We start from the raw sequence: 20,042 nt of genomic DNA on the forward strand, positions 1-20,042 counted from the left end.
ACCCCAAGCTGATAAGATTAATCTAAAGAACAAATTATGGTGTAATTTCCTATGCTGATACTTTGTAGTTAATTTTAAAAAAAAGGTTTCATTTTCCTATTGGTATGATTTCACAGGAACATTTTACCTGTTTCTGTGAGGTATTTTTTCTCCTGGAAGAGAGGTGCTGATTGGCCCCAAATGACTGACAACCTGGTGTAACGAAAATTTCCAATTTCCCTCATTTTCCCTCAGTTTCAGCAATTTTAAATCTATATATAGAGATATCTTTGTCAGAATTGCATTGTGAGCCTCTCCTAGTAAACTGATTTGTCTCATATTGTCATTGCAAACAGAGATCTATTAATGGGTCTCACCTCCCAACTGATTCCAACTCTGGTCTGCTTACTAGCACTCACCGGCACTTTCATCCACGGACATAACTTCAGTATTGCCATTAAGGAGATCATCAAAACGTTGAACATCCTCACAGCGAGAAACGTGAGTAAGCTATCAGGCACCATCTCTCCAGATGTTCTGGAGATGCCGTGGGTACTTCTTAGACTATGAGAAGAACACCACAGCGTCCAGAGAAGTTGGTGGTTGGTGGTTGGTGACAGCCAGGGAGCAGAGTGGAGATTTCTCTGCAGGAGCTTTTTTGTCCTGAGGGATGGTAGGAAGTTGGCTTGGTTCGAGGAAGGAGGGCCGCCCGGCCAGGATGTCCCTGCACAGTTGGAAGTGACTCTGTCTCTTGCCCTCTCGTTCTGGGCCAGGACTCATGCATGGAGCTGACCGTCACCGAAGTCTTCTCTGCCCCAAAGGTAAGAGCTGTTCCGGGGTCTGCTTTGGCATGTGAGTGGCTTGGGAGAGGAAAGCCATCCACAGGTGTTCAAACAAGAAACTTTTTTTAACAGAAAGTGAACAGACCCAAACTAACTACAGGGTGTTAGATGTTTTTAAGAAGGAGAATTCTGATCTTTACTCCCAAGCATGTTTTAGTGTTTCTGGTTTCACTTGATTTAGAAGATATGTAATGGAAAGCTTGGATTTTTGTGATCCTAATTCAAATCCTGGTCAAGGAACAGGTCCTCTTTTCCTCCTATTTCCCAGCCTCGTACCTGGAATACAGGAGGTGCTTAATAAACGCTTGCTGAAGGAAAGTTTTTCTGGCCTGCACATTTCTGAAAAACCAAATGGTGTCACAAAAAGAGATATGGAGATTACAGGTCGAGGGAGCTTTCATTTTGTCTAAGAGACTTCCTATGGCAACAGAGAAGGTATCGCCAGAGCCCCTCCTTTTCCGCAGCCTGGTCACCTAACAACCCACTAGCTCCGGGGGCGGCTCTCCAGAGACCCTCAGCTGTAATGTCCTGCCAAGCCCTTTCCAGCTTGGTCCAGAACTGCCCTACCATGTGGGGTTCCACACATCCCTGGCCCTGGCTGCTTGGGCATTTTGCCTTTCAGCCTCTTGCACCGTCTCACCCCCCCTCTATCTTTAGTGGGAGGAGACAGATTTGACAGCTGATAGTGCATTTTCTCTGACAAACATATGACTACAGCCATGTCAATAGGTTTGTGCACATCAGTTCCTGTTTTCATGGAAACACAAGACTGAGAATGAAAAACCCAAAGCTTCAATTTGCCAGTGGTCTTCTAACTGCCTGCTTTCCACGCGGACAGCGGGGATGGGGTGGCCAGGAGGGCAGCTACGCAGGTTAGCACAGCCACATCCCAGCACCGGGGCCACAGAACATATCCGTCTTACTTTGTGAGGAAAACTGTTCCTTGGGCTTTGTCTGGACCATCTCATTAAAGATGAGTCCAGGAATCCGATAGATAATACTATGTAATATCATAATACAATCATATATATTATGTAATATTAATATATAATATACCATATTCTTTAATAATACATATTATATAATTTTATCCTCTAGAATCTCATCCTGTTTCAGACTCTGTCCATCAGGATGCTGGAAGGATTTGGAGATTATATATACACATAGAATTATATAATATATAAATATAATCTATTAACATTTTATATACATAGCAAACAGCCAGGAGTCCACTGGGCTGTGCCCTGGCTTCTCCAGATGGCACCATGCTGCTGAGAGGGCTCTATCAAAGCCAAGGGCTGGGCCCCAAAGTGCCAAGTATCTTGAAGTGACATAGATTGTGGCTTTAGCCATAGTTAGGCCATTAGCTAGCTCTGTGGCCTTTGGCCAGTCTCCATATCTCCTTGTGCCTCAGTTTCCAAATATGAAGATATGAAAGTGATTTTGAAAGTTGTTGGAATCATTCTTGAGTTAGTGGAAAGTGTTACTGTAAAATTATATAACTCTTGGTTAAAGGCAAAAAAAAAAAAAAAAAAAGGTTATAGAGGAGCAGTAATTCTAAGAAGGGACCCATGGCTGGAAAGGATCCAAATCTCTGTGACTCCAGTCTGAGCCAGTTCTAGAAGACTCATCCTCACCAAGGTGCAGGCCAGGCCGCACCCCCTTTCTGTTGTTCATGGCCATCCTCTTCATCAGTTATCACATCGGCTCTCACTGCACGGGTAGGCATCTGCTGAAGGGAGTCCTCACAGTCCTTCTTTCCTCCTGTCTCACTGGCCTTCCTCAAACTGCTTCTATTCCTCCTGAATTACCAATCTCCTTCCATTCTTTCTTTCCCTCCAAGATATTACAGAATAAAGAAAGATATTACAATATAAGGAATATTATAGATGTTACAGAAAAAGGAAAGGCTATTATTTTCAAAACCCACCAAGGAGGTTATGTGGCAGGAAAAGTTACTTCCTTGTGTTCCCAAAAAAAGGACACCTTTCCAAAATCCAATGTATCAATTTTCTTTCTTTGGGGGATCAAGAATTCTATTACCTCCAAGTCAGGTGGGATCCTGTTCTTGGCAGTTGCTGGAGACAGTGAGGACCTGAGTCCTGGACTTCACAGGCAATGCTTGCCCAGTATCTCTGAAACTAAGGTGGTCTGAGAAAGAGCAAAGTGGAAAACAAGCAAGCTGGTCCATGACGGAATTCTTGGGTGGACCATTAGTGGGAGGTATTTCCACCTTTCGAAAGAGAGCTCAAATCATGATCTGTCAGAGTTCTTTGCCAACCCTCAAATTCTTTTTTTTTTTTTTTCCTAAATAGAAGTAAAAGACTTTCTCATGTGTAGCACTGGCTCACTAAATTTGGGACAAGGTGGGGATAATGAGTACAAGACGATGAGGACTAGATGTTTATGGCCCTAAGTGAAGCTAGTCTAGAACCATGTTAGAAATCTAACAGCGTCTCTGCCACAGGAGAAGCCCTAGATGCTGTTCTACCCTTTGCCGATGTTACCTTGAGAGATGGGCTTCCTTCTAGCATAAGCCTAAGTTCCCCTTTTCAGTCCCTTTTCCCCAGCAACTGTTAACTGCAAGGTCCACTAGGCCCCCGAATGAGGACACCCTCATGCAGTGAAAGCTGGACGAACAGACTGGCAGCCATTGGTACAGTGCAGGATCCTGTAGCTGTAATTCCAATGGAACTAAAACTAAGTTCTTCACAAAAACTGCCTTGAGAGTTGGTTCCTTTAAACTTTTTTTCCCATTTGATTCAAACTCTTTTTAATTCCTATTTTATCCTAATTGCTTGTAGAAACACCTTCGAAGAATCTGTCTAGAGAGTGTTTTCCTGTATTATAAGGCCATATACTCAAAACTGAGGCAGTTTAATTTCTAGACTCCAAGCCAAAGTTTCAGAAAAGTCACATGAGATTTTGATGAAAAAATAAGCAAAGGGGCTCTTTCTTTTTGGTCTTCTTGAACCTCATTGTTCTCTCTCCAGAAGCACAGTTATCTGCCTAGATGTGCACAGCCAGCTAGTGCCTGCCTTCCCCCTTGACTTCACCATCTCTGCTCAACCATTAAGCCTCCAAAGATATGGAGACTGAGGGGGGTTTCTTGACTCTCACAGCTGAGACACTGGTGTTGCTCTTAAACTTCCAACTACAATCAGAGCCCAGGAGAGCTCTTAGCTGGTTCATTAAGTGCATGTCCTTCCAAAGGCCTTGCCAATGGGCCATCAAGGCCCACAAGGGAACAGGGAAGTTTTTGTAGCCTAGGGTTCTAGTACCTCGAGTCTAGGTCTAGGTCTAGATCTTCCTGGAAAGATCTTCTAGGAAGAAATCTTTCCAGGAAGATCTTCCTGGAAAAACCCCTAAAATATAAAATGCACTTAGAAATTAGAGATGAACACAAAGATTTACACCAATGACTCACTGCCACTTTATTACCCAATTATGGTACAAATATGCCGCGTGGGCTCCCATGCAGCTCTCAATCCCGTGTTCTTATATACTACTCAATGACTTAACGCTTGTACTATGTATTGTGTTAAAAGGCTAAAAAACAGATCAACAGTTGGTCCTCATTATTTTTAAATGTATTTTTTAAATGGGAAGATATTTATCAAGATATCAACATTTATCTCTGGCTGTTGGGATTGAGAGAATGCATTTTTGCTGAATACATATTATCTTTGCAGTAAACATATATTACTTTAATAATCAGAAAAAAAATATGCAAGAACTTTAAAAATTGCACCCGACAGTACTTCTTATCTAAATCCCCTGCTTATTTATGTTAATGTACATTGTGACTCATGGGGTCTAGGGGGTAGGCATGTGATTCTGCATTTCTAACAAGCTCCCAGGTGATGTCCGTGCTGCTACTTTCTGGACCACACTTTGGGTGGCAAGGGACTAAAGCATGTCCTCACAGAGGCAGGAGACAGCTTGATCTGAGCTGGATCAGGCTCAAGCTAAGACCACTCTCCACACTCCATGACTTTGTTCTTCAGTGCAAAGTGAGAGGACACACCAGGCCTGATTTAGACTGTCACAATACCTCTTCCAGGTTGCCAAAAGAGCTGTTTTCCCACCTGTACATTCCCTCTTATAAGGCCCAAACATCTCCAGGAAGAGCCATGTGGCCAAACACACATCCATAGAGGTTTCCATAGAGGTTCTGACATTGCACCATTCCATAGAGGTTCTGACATTGCACCTCCTAGGCCAAAGGCCTCTTCTAGAAGCTGTGTCCGTAGTCCAGCTCAATTGCACCCTTTCCCAGAAGTTTCCTCTGAACTTGCACCTAGCCCTAATCTTGGCACACCTCTCCAGCTCTATGGGCAGATGTCTCCTCTACTTACAAGGATTCTGAGTTTTGCACATGCTGCCATCTCCCACCATGGGGTAGGCTAAATGGAGAGCATGGCTCAAAGCACCAACATCCAGGCCAAAGGATGGGCACTCATTTATTCAATAAACATGTAGGATTCTACAGAAACCTGGACTTTAAAACCTTACAGCACCAAGACAGAGCTCAATCTGATGGGAAGCTAATATAGGCTTGCCTGATAGAGAGAAACAGACCTAGATCAAGGGCAGACCAATGGTCCTGGACTTAAACCCCCCACTCTGTCATTTACTAAGCTGAGTGTCTTTACTCAGGTAGCCTTTCAGCATAACCATCCAAGGGAAAAGAGAAGTTTGCTGCATTTGTAGGTAATGGGGAGGGGTGGTTTACTGAGGCCAGCAGCCTTCATTCACATGAAGGGAATATCTGAATACCTGATCCACAGGGAGCAAACTCACTTTCTCTACTTGCCCTCCTGAAAAGAAGCAATCACAGGGAAAACAGTCTCTCCCATGTTCCAGATAGAGCTGGCTTATAGCTAACTGTGACATTTCTCTTTCTAGAACACAAGTGAGAAGGAAATCTTCTGCAGAGCTGCAACTGTGCTTCAGCAGCTCTCTCCACACAATTGCTCCAACAGATTGCTCAGAGGACTTCACAGGAACCTCAGGAACATGGCAAACATGGTAAGCTCAATCATGCCGACCACTTGGCTCCTGACAGACAGCAGCCTAACTTCTAACCGGTCCTCCTTAAGAGTCTTAATACCCTTGATTAATTAACCCATTCGTTGCCTTGGCAACGAGTACAAGGTGCTGTTCTAGACACTAGGGATACAGTGCCTGCTCTCACAGAATGTTCTAGTGGGGGAGTTAGAAAAGCAAACAAACAAGTAATATTATGTCCAGTAGTGATAAGTGCTATGAAGAAAACTAAAGGAATAAAGAATATAGGGGTCATGAGGGAGAGGGCTGACAGTTGGTGACATTATCTGAGCAAATATTTGAATTAAGTGAAGGAGCAAGCTACATGACTAACTGGGAAAAGAACATACCAGGCAGAGGAAATAGCTGTGCAAAGGCCCTGAGGTAGAAATGAAGTTCACATGTTCAAAGATCAGTAGGAAAGCCAGGGTGGCTGTATCAGATTGAACAAAGGGGATTTTAGTAGATCACATGTGGTCTCTGGTTTCTATCCTAAGTATGGCAGGATTCACCCACAGGGTTTGAGCAGAACAGAGACTACAGTCTGATTTATATAATTTAAAATGATCATTCTGGCTGTTTGTGTGGTAAACAAATTGACTAGGGTTAAGCACAGAAGCAAGCTACCCTACTGGGAGGCCATCACAGTAATCCAGGTTGGAGGTAATAGTGATTTCAACAGACTGGGAGCAATAAACATTGGATTTGGGATGTAACTATATATAGAGCCAGAAGACCCACTGTGAGGGGTGAGGGAATGAGTAAAAGGTGGCCTCTCAGTTCCTAGCCTGAATCTTTTGGGAGATGGTTGGTGCCTAGAAAACTGGGCGCAAAGCAGAGCTGGAGGTTGAGCACAAGATCAGGAGTTCAATTTATCAATGCTAAGTTTGAGGTACCTCTTGGATAGCCAAGGGGAGATGCTGAGATCATAGAAAAGTCTGAGCCTTTGGAGAAAGGTCAGAACTTGTGATATAAAATGAAGAGTCCTCAGAAAGACGTTATTTAAAGTCCTAGATCTGAATGACATAGAGCAATTCAAGGACTGAGAACTGAGCCCAGAAGCACTCTCACAAGGGTCAGGAAGAAGAGGTCCAGTAAAAGAGACTGAGAAGTAGCCAGTGAGGTAGTAGGAAACTGAAGGGTGTGTAGTGCCCCAGATAGCAAGTGAAGAAGCTCTTAGTAAGGAGAGATCCAGTGTGTCACAGGTATTGGAAGGTCAGGTCGGATGAAGATGAGAATGGCCACAGGATCTGGAATGATAGCCTGACTGGAACAGGTTCCACAGAGAATACTAGTAGGGAGTGAAAAAAAAAGGGGCAGTGAGTACAGAAAACTCTTTGGAGGTGTTTTGCTACAAGACTGCAGAGAAACAGAACAGATGAAGAACAGGAGTGAGTAAGGAAGTTCTTTTGAGGTGGGGCATGTATCCAGCATGTTAATACACCAGGGAATGGTCCAGTAGGAAGGGGACAATTGATAGTGTAGGAAAGAAGAAGAGCCCAGAAAAGATGTTATCTAGTGCCAAGTGGAAGAACTGGGAAAATTCATCCCCTTACTGAGCTTGTCACCCGAGGGAAAAGGGAAGGTAAAGGAATAGGGATCTGACACAGCACTTGTTCTGTTTAATCCTTTTAATTATCCTATCAAGTAGGCACAATTGTCCCCATCTACCAAGAGAGGAAAGTGGAGCTTTTATAAATGAAGTAGTTCATCCTGAGCAATGTAATTAATAAACTGACAGAGCTGAGGTCCAGACTGAAGCAGGGACCTGGGGTAGGTAGCTGGAATCCTTACCGGAGGTGTTGTCAAGCTGGAGGATTGCTCTTCATGGGCAGGAGGGCTAATGGAATGAATCTCTCTCTCTGCAGTCCAGGTGGCCACGCAGAAGGCCTAGTATGACAAGTAGGCATTTCTGAGCCTCCCCCTAGGCAGAAGCTAGCTGTGGCATACCTCTCCAGTCTGTGGCACCCCCAAAGGTATCCAGTTAGTGACCATTTCTAGGAGTTTATTAGCATGCATAGAAGACGAGCAAACCGTGCTGGCCTCATGGCAGAAACAGACTCCCAATCAGACTAGACCAGAGGCCTTGCTTGTTTGAAAGAACTGTCTGGGTGGCAAGTGCCAGAGAAGACCTGACTCAAGTGGACAGGCATGAAAGACATACTCAGTGACTTAGCAATGAAAGCTAATGAAATGTTTCCTTTGCAGACCTGTTCGGTGAATGAAGTCAAGAAGAGTACACTGAAAGACTTCTTGGAAAGGCTAAAAGTGATCATGCAACAGAAATACTACAGGCACTGAAGCTGAATATTTTAATTTATGAGTTTTTAATAGCTTTATTTTTTAAATATTTATATATTTATAAATTATAAAATAAAGTATATGCAGAATCTAACAGCATGGATGTCACTTCAATGGCATCGGCTCTATTTACTGGACAACTTTTGGGGAAACCAATTTAATTTACCAGGAGACTAAAATTGGTATAGAAGTAAAAGAAGAAAGACTGTTCCCCTCTCAAGGAGTTCCACTTCCAGATGGGGATGTAATGCACAAGTGATTAGAGAATATGAGGTCACACAGGACATACATGATAGGAGAGCGTGCACACTGGGTCCATGAGTACCACTAACTACCAACTAATGCTGAATAAAAAAAAGCTGTTAACTGGATGCCTAAAACAATCCTCCCCCACTGGCCCATAGCTGTCACACTGAGTCTGTGCGGTGGGAATGGAACTCCAGCACACTACATGGCTCTGCACTGAACAAGATTTAAAGTCCTGATAATGTAAATTCCCTTGATTTTCAAGTCTTAGAACCAACCAGTAGACAAAGCACAGACAACATGCTGTAATTATAGAAGACTGAATGCTATCAACCTGATCATATAGAAGGTCCAGCTGCCTCCTCTGGGGACAGCATCTGTAGGCATTCAGAATGGTCCAGCGTTTGACAGGCCATTGTAGGTTGTCCTACAATACAGTCTCTACCAAAACTGGGCTGTCCCAAACCTCTGGTAATAAAATTGTTTACCTTTAGACCTAGAAAGTTGGGAAAGCACCAAATCTGCATGTGATGTGGGCCCAGACTGACTTCGAAGAGTTCAAGCAGAGAGACCTTAAAGTCCTTATGAGATTGTATAAAACGAAAAAACAGGGGCACCTGGGTGGCTCAGTGGGTTATAGCCTCTGCCTTCGGCTCAGGTCATGATCCCAGGGTCTTGGGATTGAGCCCCACATTGGCTCTCTGCTCAGTGGGGAGCCTGCTTCCCTTTCTCTCTCTCTCTGCCTGCCTCTCTGCCTACCTGTGATCTCTGTCAAATAAATAAATAAAATCTTTAAAACAAACAAAACGAAAAAACACATCAGCAGGGCCTATGGTGGTGGTTCCATGTGTGCTAAATGTGTTCATGACAGGATCAAGCGTGCTTTAATTATCGAGGGACAGAAAGTCATTGTCAAAGTGTTGAAAGCACAAGCGCAGAGTCAGAAAGCTAAATAAAAAAATAAAGCTTTTTTGAGTAATAAAAAAATCAAAAGGCTCTATAAAAAAAAAAGTACAGCTGAAAAAGGTTGACAGGTAAAAGCAGAAGAAAAGAAAGGTAGGGCACTAATACCCCCAGCTCACTTGGGGAAGGGATTAGCTGAACAACACTGTCTAAGGGTGATGGAGTAAGAACAAGGGATTTAAGTATTCAAAACTCCACAGGTAATACAGGCCTAAAAATAATTTAGTATAAAAATTTTGGAAGGGGTAGGATAAATGAGATAAACCCTCACTTTTCAATAGGTAAATTTAAACATATCTAACACTGGAAAATAAACTAGCTAGAAAGAGTGGTCATTAGATGATGGCTGTGGTAGCTGGGGATGGGTACATGGGAGCTAATTGTACTACCCTGCTTTTATGCACGTTTTTAAGTTTTCATGACAAAAAGTGTGGGGGGTGGGGAGAAACCTATAGTAAGTGAATCGAGAAATCTTAGCTTTGGAATCAGGCCAGTAGCCACCATAAAAACTACAAACAAAAAAAGGGAAGGTGGTTTGTTGAGACTAAGACTTGGAATAAGGATTGGTGAAAGCAAGACGGAAGACTGTTGGCATTCCATGTTAAGTCTGTGACCATGTGCATAAATGAGAAAATGTTTTTAAAAATGAAAGAACTAAACTTAAAAAGACAGATGTTAACAAATATTGGCAAAGATGTAGAAAAGTTGGACCCCTCACATATTGCTGGTGTGATAGGGAAATGGTGCAGCCCCTTCAGAAAACAGTATGACAGTTTCTCAAAAGGTTAAAGGTATAGAGTTATGAATCAACCTAGCAAATTTAATCCTAGGTATCTACCCAAGAAAACTGAAAACTTACATCTGCACATAATACTCTACACCAATGTTCATCACAACATTATCCATAATAGCAAAAGAGTGGAAACAACCCAAAAGACAATCAACTGATCAAAGAATAAACAAAGTGTGGTATTCCTATGCAACAAAATACTACTTGTCAGTAAAAAGAAATGAAGTACCAATACATACTATAATACAGATGAGTCTTGCAAACACTAGGCTAAGTGAAAGATTTTATACACACACACACATAAATGATACATAATGGAATATTACTCAGCCATCAAAAAGAATGCAATCTTGCCATTTTCAACAAACAGATGAACATGGGGAGGGAAAAAAAGAGAGAAGCAACCCATAAGAGACTCTTAACTACAGAGAACAACCTGAGGGTTAATGGAGGGGCTGGGAGTGGGCCAGACGGGTGATGGGCATTAAGGAAGGCACTTGTGGTGGTGAGAACTGCACGTTTTAAGTGATGAATCACTAAACTGTATGTCTGGAACCAATATTACACTATATGTTAACTGGAATTTAAATAAAAATTTGGAGAAAAAATAGTAAGAGGTAAAAAGTAGAATACTGGTTGCCAGGGGCTTGGGGTGGATGGAAGAATAGGGAGCAACTCCTAATGGACACAGGGCTTCTTTTGGGAGAGAGGAAAATGTTCTCATCGTAGATAGTGGTGTAACTCTGTGGATATATGAAAATCCACTGAGTTGTATACTTGAGAAAGATGAATCTGATAATATAGGAGTATACTTACAGTACATAATAAAGCTGTTATTTTTTTTAAATTAAGAGGGTAAACACTGACAGTGGCAAGATGTTGAAACTTGCCTTTTGAAGCCATGCTCTTTGCAAGAGTATGGATCTAGTAACAGTGAATAAGCGCTTGCGTTTCATCCTCGCTTACACGTATGTGACAAAAATTAATACTAGTACTAAAATTATACCAAAACATGTAACATCTTTTTAACCCTTTCAAAATAAGGGAACAAATCAAAAGCTTAAATTCTCACCCTGACCACAGCCAGTTTCACCCTGCCCACATAAAATACCAGCATGCCAAGGGCAGCAAGTAACTAAGAGAGTCATGGAGCCTTCTAAGGCCAAGCTGAGTACTTTAGTTTCCTTTCTTCTTTGATTGATACTCATTTGCATACAATGGCTAATGTGAGCTGTAGTCTGCCACAGGATATGAGTTGTGGGTTATATTTGTGTACTAGGCCAGGATGGTAAGAGGAAAGATTGTTGGGAAGGAAGATTTACAAAGGGCCATCGGAAGGACAGGCGGGCTCCAGGCAGGTCTGTCATAAGTTTAGTTTCGATGGTTAAGATGCAACTAACAGTTCTATTTACTTCCGGACGGGTGGTTCTGGGCTCTGCATGGAAACACCCAATAATAAGCCCCTGAATGCACCCAGAGAGCGAGAGTACATGAACCGAAGACACACATAAAAAGAATAAGTAAAGAAACGGGGATTAAGTGAAAACAGACAATCGTCATTTAAGCACATTCATTTAGGAAACTGGGCAGCAGCCAGTGTTTCAGGGGGAAGGGGACAGACATGTCTCTACCTGGCCTAGTGACACACAACAATGTCTGAACCACTCCCTCCCTGCCATCAGCCATCTACATCTTTTGCCGATGAATGTATTGTATCTCTGGCATGCATTAGTAGCTAAAAAACACTTACTGAATAAATGAACGAAGAAAACATGTTTCATTCAAATCTATGGTTGAATGTCTTTTATTGAGCATTCTTGGACCACAGTTGGGAATGCATGGGACGGGAAGGGGGGGGGGGGGACTCTTGTTGCTCCAGGTTGGTCCACACCAGTGACCCTCCCCCACGTTATCTTGGTGAGCCTCTCAGGGTGCCCAAATCATCTGAGAATGGGGAACTTCAGGGCAGAGGGCAGAGAGCACGTTTCTCACATAGGACAGTACATCTGGCAAACAGCACACAAGGTGAGCCCCTCAGTCCCTACCAGCTTCCATGGAGAGCAAGGCACATACTTTCTCTGCTCCTGGAGTGGATTCCTGAATTCAATTCATCAGCTCCAGCTGGAGTTCCGCTTCCAGGTGGAGAACTAAACCCTAGTTCGCTGTCATGCCCAGCATTTTCTGAACTGGGTTTGCCCGGATTACTCATTTTCTCCTCAGCTCTCCACAGTGCAGTGCTTCTCATCCAGCCTTCCAGTTAGCTTCTCCTAGCTGCACTTTAGGCACTCAACCGTCTACTCCCTATTTCTTACTGGCCAGTGCTAAACCTAACACATGTTTTGTGGGCTGGCCACATACCTGGGTACCTGCTAGGCAACCTGAGTAAAGATAGCGAGGGAGCCAGCTGAGAAGACGGCACTGGGCTCCTCTGGCTCAGGACCACGTGAGCCTCCAGGGCCCAGGTATGCACATCACCATTGTGCCAGCCTCCATCTAGCTATTCCTTCACAGCCTTTCCACAAGATATTTCTCTACAACACAAATGATGTGAGGGACCCACTTCAAATCCCTCTGTGGCTTTCCATTCCCTATGGAAGAGTCTTTCAAAGTAGGGTCCTGGCCTATCACTTTCAGGCTCATCTGTCCCAATGGCCTTCTGCCCTAGGTCCAACATCCTACCTATGCCCCCAGCAAGCCAAATTCATGTTACTCCTGCTGCCCAGGATGCTTTACCCAATTTGCTGCAACATCTCCAAAATCACTTTCCCTGGGAAGAAGCCTCTTCTGACCTTGTGGTCAGGTAGATAAGTGCAAGATACCATCTTAGCTGCTTGGGAAGAACACTGGGTCTGGCCGCTCACCATTCCCACACGTGAACAGCCCTCAATGTGCTACGTTGGCATTCTCATTTCCAGGGTCGCTTCTCCCTCCTGAGGGAGGCTGTGAGCATTGCAAAAACTTTCTACCCAGTACCATGTGGGCACCTAGTACCGCGTAGGCACACAGTGAACACAGAAGACTCCAGTGACGGAGTGGCACAATTCGTGATGGAGTAGAAATCAAGGCCAACATAATATTTCTGTAATGACTCTGGTACTTTTAGGTTGGGTTGGGCAATATCCTCTCACTAAGATTAGCATCAACTCCGAGAAGTATTTTATGCAGTTGTAAAGTCCCAGTTAAATTCCTTTGTACCACTGGAGAAATAAAGCCTTTGATTAAAAACTAAAATTTCCCCAGCCCTCTGAAAAGAGTGGGGGAGGGGAGCAGGTGTGGAAGAATGTGTGATCTGTCATATTCTTTAGTCAGAGCCATAAACGTGTTTGGGTAAGACAAAGTGATGTTCTGATAACGTTGATAAAAGTAACTTGAAGATTGGGTCACAGGAAGCCCAAGATAAATGCTGAGAGGAAACAGGTTCTTTTTGAAGTAGCCTCTTCATAATCATTTTCCCACACATTTGTTCAACTTCTGAAGGAGGACTGAAGACCTGATTTGCTTTGCAAATGAAACAGCCTAAGAGTGAGCAGCTACTGTTGTAACAAATGTGTTTAGAGGCTCCTCCAACACACTTTAAGTTTAGGCTGTGGCTTCAGGACAGTTCTGGCAAGCCCTGGCTAACTGTGGTCCCCTAGGCTGGTCCTGGGCTAAGTTTTTTGTTTTGTTTTGTTTCTTGCACTTGTTTTTTTAAGAGAGCTTTCTCCAGGGTCTTCCTTGGGACAGACCGTGTCCTCAGCAGCATCCTGACCACACAGGTTTCCTGCAGGCGTGCCTTAGTGGTATGGCTTGGTGAAAGTGTCGGAGCTCCAAAACTCGGCTGGGGAGGATGGGCAGAGGATATGAAGGCAGCACTATTTATTCTCTTGCTTAGGCCATGGCAGGCCTTTCATCTCGTTTTCATGTTCCACACACTGTAGGAGTGTGACCTAAGTTAGCAGTTGGGAAGAGGAAGAGAGCAAGCCTCAAAAGGGCCAGAGGAGTCTCCTATGCAAAAGCACATTTAAGTCCCCTGAGACTTGCTGACGAATCAAAACTTCTCAGTGTCTGCCGTGACTTTCTTAAGGCCACCCAGGACGGAGCTTGCTAATTAATAAACATCTGTTACAAGAATACATAATTAACAACAATTCAAGCAATGTTTTGTTTTGCAGATTAAGCTCATTCAAAATTTCTGGAAGAGATCACTGTATCTTAGCACTAAGAAATGTCTCCTTTACCTTTTAGTCAGATATATTTTATATACACACCTCTTTAAGTTTCTGTTCTCAAATACTATCTCAAATACTAAGTGAAAAGGACAACAAAATTTGGATAAAGATATTTTTGGTAAAATAAGTTGTTCTTGTTGTTTTTTAAGAGAGAAAGAATGCAGTGTGGGTGGGGGGCAGAAGGAGAAGGAAAGAGAATTTTAAGCTCTATGCCCAGCAGAGAGCCCGACACAGGGCACTATCACATGACCTTGAGATCATGACCTGAGCAAAAATCAAGAGTGGGACGCTTAAATGAATGAGCTACTCAGGCACCCCAAAAATAAATGCTGTAAATTAGAAGCACATTTTACTTTTTTAAAAAAGATTTTGTTTGAGAGAGCACTAGTAGAGAGAGAAAGAGATTGCAAGCACAAGTGGAAAGCAGAGGGAGAGGAAGAAGCAGACTCCCCACTGAGCAGGGAGCCCAGGACCCTGGGATCCCGACCTGAGTTGAAGGCTGACACTTAACCAACTGACCCACCCAGGTGCCCCAGAAGAAGCACAGTTTAAAACCTTTCTCCCAGGTTTGTGTTTCATAATAATTTGTTTCAAGACTCACAACATGAAATGCTTGGGGTGTTAAATGACACAGGGATCTCTCAGCTATACAAAATTCAGATACCAAGCACAAAGACCATACCTACTAATATCAGGATGGACATAAATACAAGACAGTTCAGGAAAGAAGCAGACCACCACTACAGGTATTAGGTAAAGATTTTTATTTCTAACTTAACCATGCTGCATGTATACATACAATATCAATATATACAACTTGAACAAATACAATTTATACATAAAATACAATGAAAGTGTGGCTTTTGAAATTAATGCAACAAACTTATTATAGGATTTACAAGTTTGGCCAGTATACAGTATTATAGTAATCCTACTGAAGTTATTAATGATTTAAATTAATCAAACTATAGTATAAGTTGAAAGGCACTAGGAAGATCTATGTTTTCTAGTAGCAATTAAGAACAAAGAATCACTAAAAAGAAAAACAAATGTATACATTAAGAAACTGGGCAGACACTGGCGTGCTTAAATGTAAACTCTACCCATTCCTTAATTCACAGCTCTGTAGGAAAGAGAGGGATTTCCCTTAATATAAGAGCTAAGGGGAAAGATATTTTTAAAAAGACTGAAAACAACAACAACCCAAAATCCATAATCGTAACTTTTAAAAACATGTTACAGATAAAGTAGCACTGCCTCCCTCCCCCAAGGTAATCTTAAATTTCTTGCTGCAAAAAAGGTCCCCTTTTTCCAGAAAAAAGAAGACCTACCTTGGCAAATGGACTCTACTTGCCAGATAAACACAAGATGCAGGCCCCACCCCCATACCTTGATTAAGCTTTTATTTTAGAAGAATCTAAATAAGAATGGGGGGTACTACTATATTTTGATATTCTAATTATTAGTATATATAATTGAGGTTTTAAAACAAGGTTTATTAAAGAACATATCACAGTTCACATTCTACCAAGGCTCCTTTTAATAAATAAACTTACTTCTTTAAATTAAAGAGAAAATATGCACTCAACAACCTATTTATATGTGCACTCATTTAAAATTTGCCTATTTATTTCAAATAATGAGGTTTCTTTATCTTCATATCCTTTCGTTAAATTAACACTGAAGTTACAAAATATTTCATTTTATGGACAGAGACACAGTACACATGAAGAAACCACAGAATTGCTATGATTAAAGCTAAACGACTATCACTAAAGTCAGTATCCGATGTTTTCATATGGATATTCAAGCCTGACTTGAATATCTTGTTTTGGTATTTCATAAAATAAATATGTAAAATACATCAGGTATAATCAGTTCTACTGTAAATGTTTAAAAAAAAAAAAAACTAAAGCGGCCTGTTTTGTAAATTCCTCGAGGTTTTGACTTTTTACAGGTTTCTTTTTGTTACTGCAGCAGAAGTGGTACAGAAAAATAACTCTAACATACTGGCTTGAATGTCCTATGTTTTAAATAAGCTTAAAGCAAAAGTTACCCCTATCCCACAGCAAAGGAAATACAGTCAATGATATTTTAAGAGCGCTGTGTGGTGACAGATGGGAGCTACGCTTGTGGTGAGCACAGCATAACAGAGCAGGTGAATCACTATTTTGCCCACCTGAAACTAATTTAACACGATGTCAACTCAACTCAAATAAAAATAAAGTCATTCCTTTCCTATTAACTGGATGGTTAAAGGCTAGAAATAAGGACTTTTAAAAAGAAGCTGGCATCTGTTTTTTCTACTGGTAAAATTAAGATTTCTTTAGAGCAACTACTAATAGTTCAATGTGCATCTACAATTGCCAAGATATTCTGTGCACACAAAGTTTTATAAGACACAAATTTACCTCTAGTTTTCACAGTACTTAAACAATGCCCCAAGGAAGTCATAAACTTCTAACTATCTTACACATTACAAAGAAAATGCTGCCAGTTAAATGCAATTCTTACTACCTAGAAAATATTCACTATACGTAGGACATTTAGTACACCACCTTTGGGATGCACTTTAAATTTAGGGACCACCTCACAAGTATGCCACCTTTGCTTACCAGCCCTCTGTACACAGCTTTGTGACTACAAACCAAAATTTAACCAAAATTACTAAAATACTGTTCACTTAGTAAATACTTACTTCAAGTCTCAAACTTGCAACCAATGGACTTCAGGGCTGATTACATAATTTTAAAACCCATAAAAGATATAATATTAAGTGGTTTAGGAGTAGCTAAACTTACAAAAAATTTAACATTTTGTAAGCAGCTAATATGAGAACAATTCTATTACAACTTATTTACTATAAAATAAAAAAATTTCTTATTTTTAGACGAATATACTCTAACTGGGAGTTGTCAATAAAAGAAATTCAGGGAAAAATATTTCCTTTTTATAAAATATGAATAAAAACAAAACAAAGTGTTTTAAAGCCAAAGAATTAAAAGACATATATATTTTCTGCTTTGGTTGCATTTTGTGAAAAATGGAAACCTTTCTCAGTTGGGAGATACAAAGCAATTTCCAACACAATTTAAAACTCAGACACAAGAAAGCAAGCATCCATTAGTCACAATTCAAATTCAGTTTTAGAAAATATACACATATGGGCAAAGATCAGTGACCAATATTAGCTTAATTTTCTGCAATTCTGACTCCTATCTACATACAAATTCAATGCTTCAAGAAAACATAAAACCAGAACAAAAAAGGTGCATTTGTTATGAAGAGGCAAAAAAGTTAAGAGGTCCAGAAGAAACATATTTCCAGCTTTTGTATTTTAAACATGTATACTTCTAAAGAGTGACTGTTGAATTATAAAATTTTCTAAAGATCAGTAAGAGGAGTTATCTTATACTTAAAACAAAATGAATATTAGTATAAAAATTAGAACATTTTTGAACAGGCCAGGCAGGTATTAGGATCGAATAATGTCTTAGATGTGCAGCCCACACATTCATATATGACAGCACGACACAGGACAATGAGATCTGCTACTTTCTGTATGCAAAACAGGGCTTACGTTTTTCTTCTATTTTAACTATCTAGTTACCTAATTATTACAGCAGTTGAATAAATCACTAGCAGATTTATGTATATATTTAAACTGCAACTCTCTGTAGTATGAGCTCCTCCCCCAACTTCCCGGCACAGTATAAACTGGAGTACAATATGACAATTTGAAGAATTACCTGTTGTACAATTTTAATATGACAATAATATGTATACTAAGATTTATTAGGCAATTCATTAGTTCCAGTCTTACTCCATGACTTACAGCTTCCGTTATTTGAAATTACAGAATAGTCTTCAGGGTTTTAAGTAAAGATTTTGTCCAGGCATAAGACTATCACTAATTTTTATTGTGACTTTAAGTCTGTAACATTTACTGAAGTAAAGAGTCAATTACAGTTTCAGGCTTTGCAGAACGCTTTCTGTTTGGAGGAGAGAAAAAGAAAACATGAATGCCTTCCTAGAAGACCGAATGCAAGCACTTTACATTAGGTAGCAGATAATACAGGGTGGCCATAAGGTCTAAAAACAGGCCAAAGTTTGCCATGTCTGACTATGTTAAGAGATCAATTAAAGCCCACCTTTTTAGGCCAGGGGAAGTAGCCTAAAATAGGAGCAGGAGCACGGCACTCCATACTCTCAACCAGAATGTAAGGGATTGAATGGATGAAAACTTCTAAAATTGGACTAGACAGGCCAAGCCAAGTGGGCTGCATGCTTGTCAGACCCGAATCCCTCGATTATCTGTTCTGGGGCATGCTGAAGGTCCAGATTCATTCAGTGAAGAAAAGAGACAGAAATCATCTGAAGTAACACCTTACAGATGATGTGCACATGAATGTTCTGTGTTCACTGGAATTTTGCTTGGCACACTGAACTGTGCTTTTCTAATGAGAATATCCCATTGAACATTATCAGGTAAAGTAACGCAATACCAATAAGCCTTATATTATGTATATTTACCTATGTTTAGGGCCATCTATTGTTTTTGTAATACAGAAGGCTAATTCTGGTATGCAGAGAATAAATGTGGCTCATCTAATGTAGGTGAATTTTTTAATGTTAAACCACAAAATAAATATTTTTAAGTGAGCATTCTGAATGCTTATCAAATTGTTTGTTTTAGGTCCTTGTGGTTAAAAAAAAGAGTGACTAAAAACTATGAAATGTCATGTAAATAATCTGGATTTCTGGCTCCTCCTTTGAAACAAGAAGATCCAGAAACAACAGGCCCTTTATTCCCCAAACTAACTAGGAACAGGGTAGCAGCCACTTACTTCAGACAGACCACTCTCCACTTTGCCCCAGTCCCAGCCACTGCCTATTTCTCTCTTACGCCAAGGCCAACTGCCTTACCGCTTATCATCACCCTTGCACTGTAATTTTTCTTGTTAACCACAGAATTAATAGAAAAATATCTCTATTAAAAAATGGAGGGAAAAAAATACCTAATAGAATTTCTATTTCTCTGATTTCTTCATTCACTAAATATTACACACCTGGCTTCCACTGACATATGAAAAGTTTTTAACAACTGGCACCTAAATGCTAAAAAAGGTAAAACCTTGTACACTTTTAAAATGCTGATTCCTCCGGAGTTCAACTATACCAAATTTATAAATGTTAGGTTATACCTATGATATGATGTAACACAAAAGTATTAAAACCATACAACTTCATCTTACATGTAACTCGGAAGTTTCTATACTCAAAGGCAGGGGGATAAATAAGCTTATTGTTTCCTATCATTCCAGGAGACCCAAGTATTACAATCAGTTTAAATAAGCATAATAGTACCTGATATAGGGAAGGGAGAGAAGAAATAAGCTCCAGCCCTGATTTCCCTGGGCTTGTTATGATACATAGAGACTACTCAACAGTCAAAATCAGCACTCAAAGGACAGGGAAAGATGGGCAGACAAATTTTCTTTAACTGATGACTGAGAAGGTCAAGGTTCTTGGGGCAATGTTTCTGATAGAAAAACAAGACAGCAAGTACAAGACCTTGGGAGTCGACCAGGCAAATCAATCAGCATCTCACTGGAAGAATTACTATTAAGAATTAAGGGATTAAGATAATAGATGACTTCTATT

General features: G+C 40.9%; 2 protein-coding genes and 1 pseudogene across 3 annotated transcripts in view; 2 read left to right on the forward strand and 1 right to left on the reverse strand.

Annotated features, from left to right (window-relative positions):
* The first annotated feature begins 345 nt into the window (after nt 1-345).
* IL4 (interleukin 4) lies at nt 346-8,171 on the forward strand. The gene is made up of 4 exons (XM_059416594.1): nt 346-480; nt 753-800; nt 5,730-5,852; nt 8,079-8,171. The coding sequence occupies exons 1-4, from the start codon at nt 346-348 to the stop codon at nt 8,169-8,171; spliced, it is 399 nt and encodes a 132-aa protein (XP_059272577.1).
* Nucleotides 8,172-8,809: 638 nt separating this feature from the next.
* LOC132027870 (large ribosomal subunit protein eL34-like) lies at nt 8,810-9,373 on the forward strand (annotated as a pseudogene).
* A 5,754-nt stretch (nt 9,374-15,127) lies between these two features.
* The window catches only part of KIF3A (kinesin family member 3A), a 61,341-nt gene continuing 56,426 nt past the window's right edge, over nt 15,128-20,042 (reverse strand). For both annotated transcript variants that reach the window (XM_059417543.1, XM_059417542.1), the window contains one exon: nt 15,128-18,370. In XM_059417543.1, the coding sequence (XP_059273526.1) occupies nt 18,322-18,370 (49 nt within the window). In that variant the 3' untranslated portion in view covers nt 15,128-18,321. The remainder of the gene's footprint in view (nt 18,371-20,042) is intronic.

Source organism: Mustela nigripes, chromosome 12 (genome assembly GCF_022355385.1).
Source record: "Mustela nigripes isolate SB6536 chromosome 12, MUSNIG.SB6536, whole genome shotgun sequence".
Lineage (NCBI taxonomy): Eukaryota > Metazoa > Chordata > Mammalia > Carnivora > Mustelidae > Mustela > Mustela nigripes.

What these genes read in the sequence shown, in the direction of transcription:
- IL4 (XM_059416594.1), top strand. Translation starts at nt 346, where the DNA reads ATGGGTCTCACCTCCCAACTGATTCCAACTCTGGTCTGCTTACTAGCA. An exon ending in ACATCCTCACAGCGAGAAAC is followed by an intron (nt 481 to 752) that starts GTGAGTAAGCTA and finishes GTTCTGGGCCAG; the next exon opens with GACTCATGCATGGAGCTGAC. An exon ending in AAGTCTTCTCTGCCCCAAAG is followed by an intron (nt 801 to 5,729) that starts GTAAGAGCTGTT and finishes TTCTCTTTCTAG; the next exon opens with AACACAAGTGAGAAGGAAAT.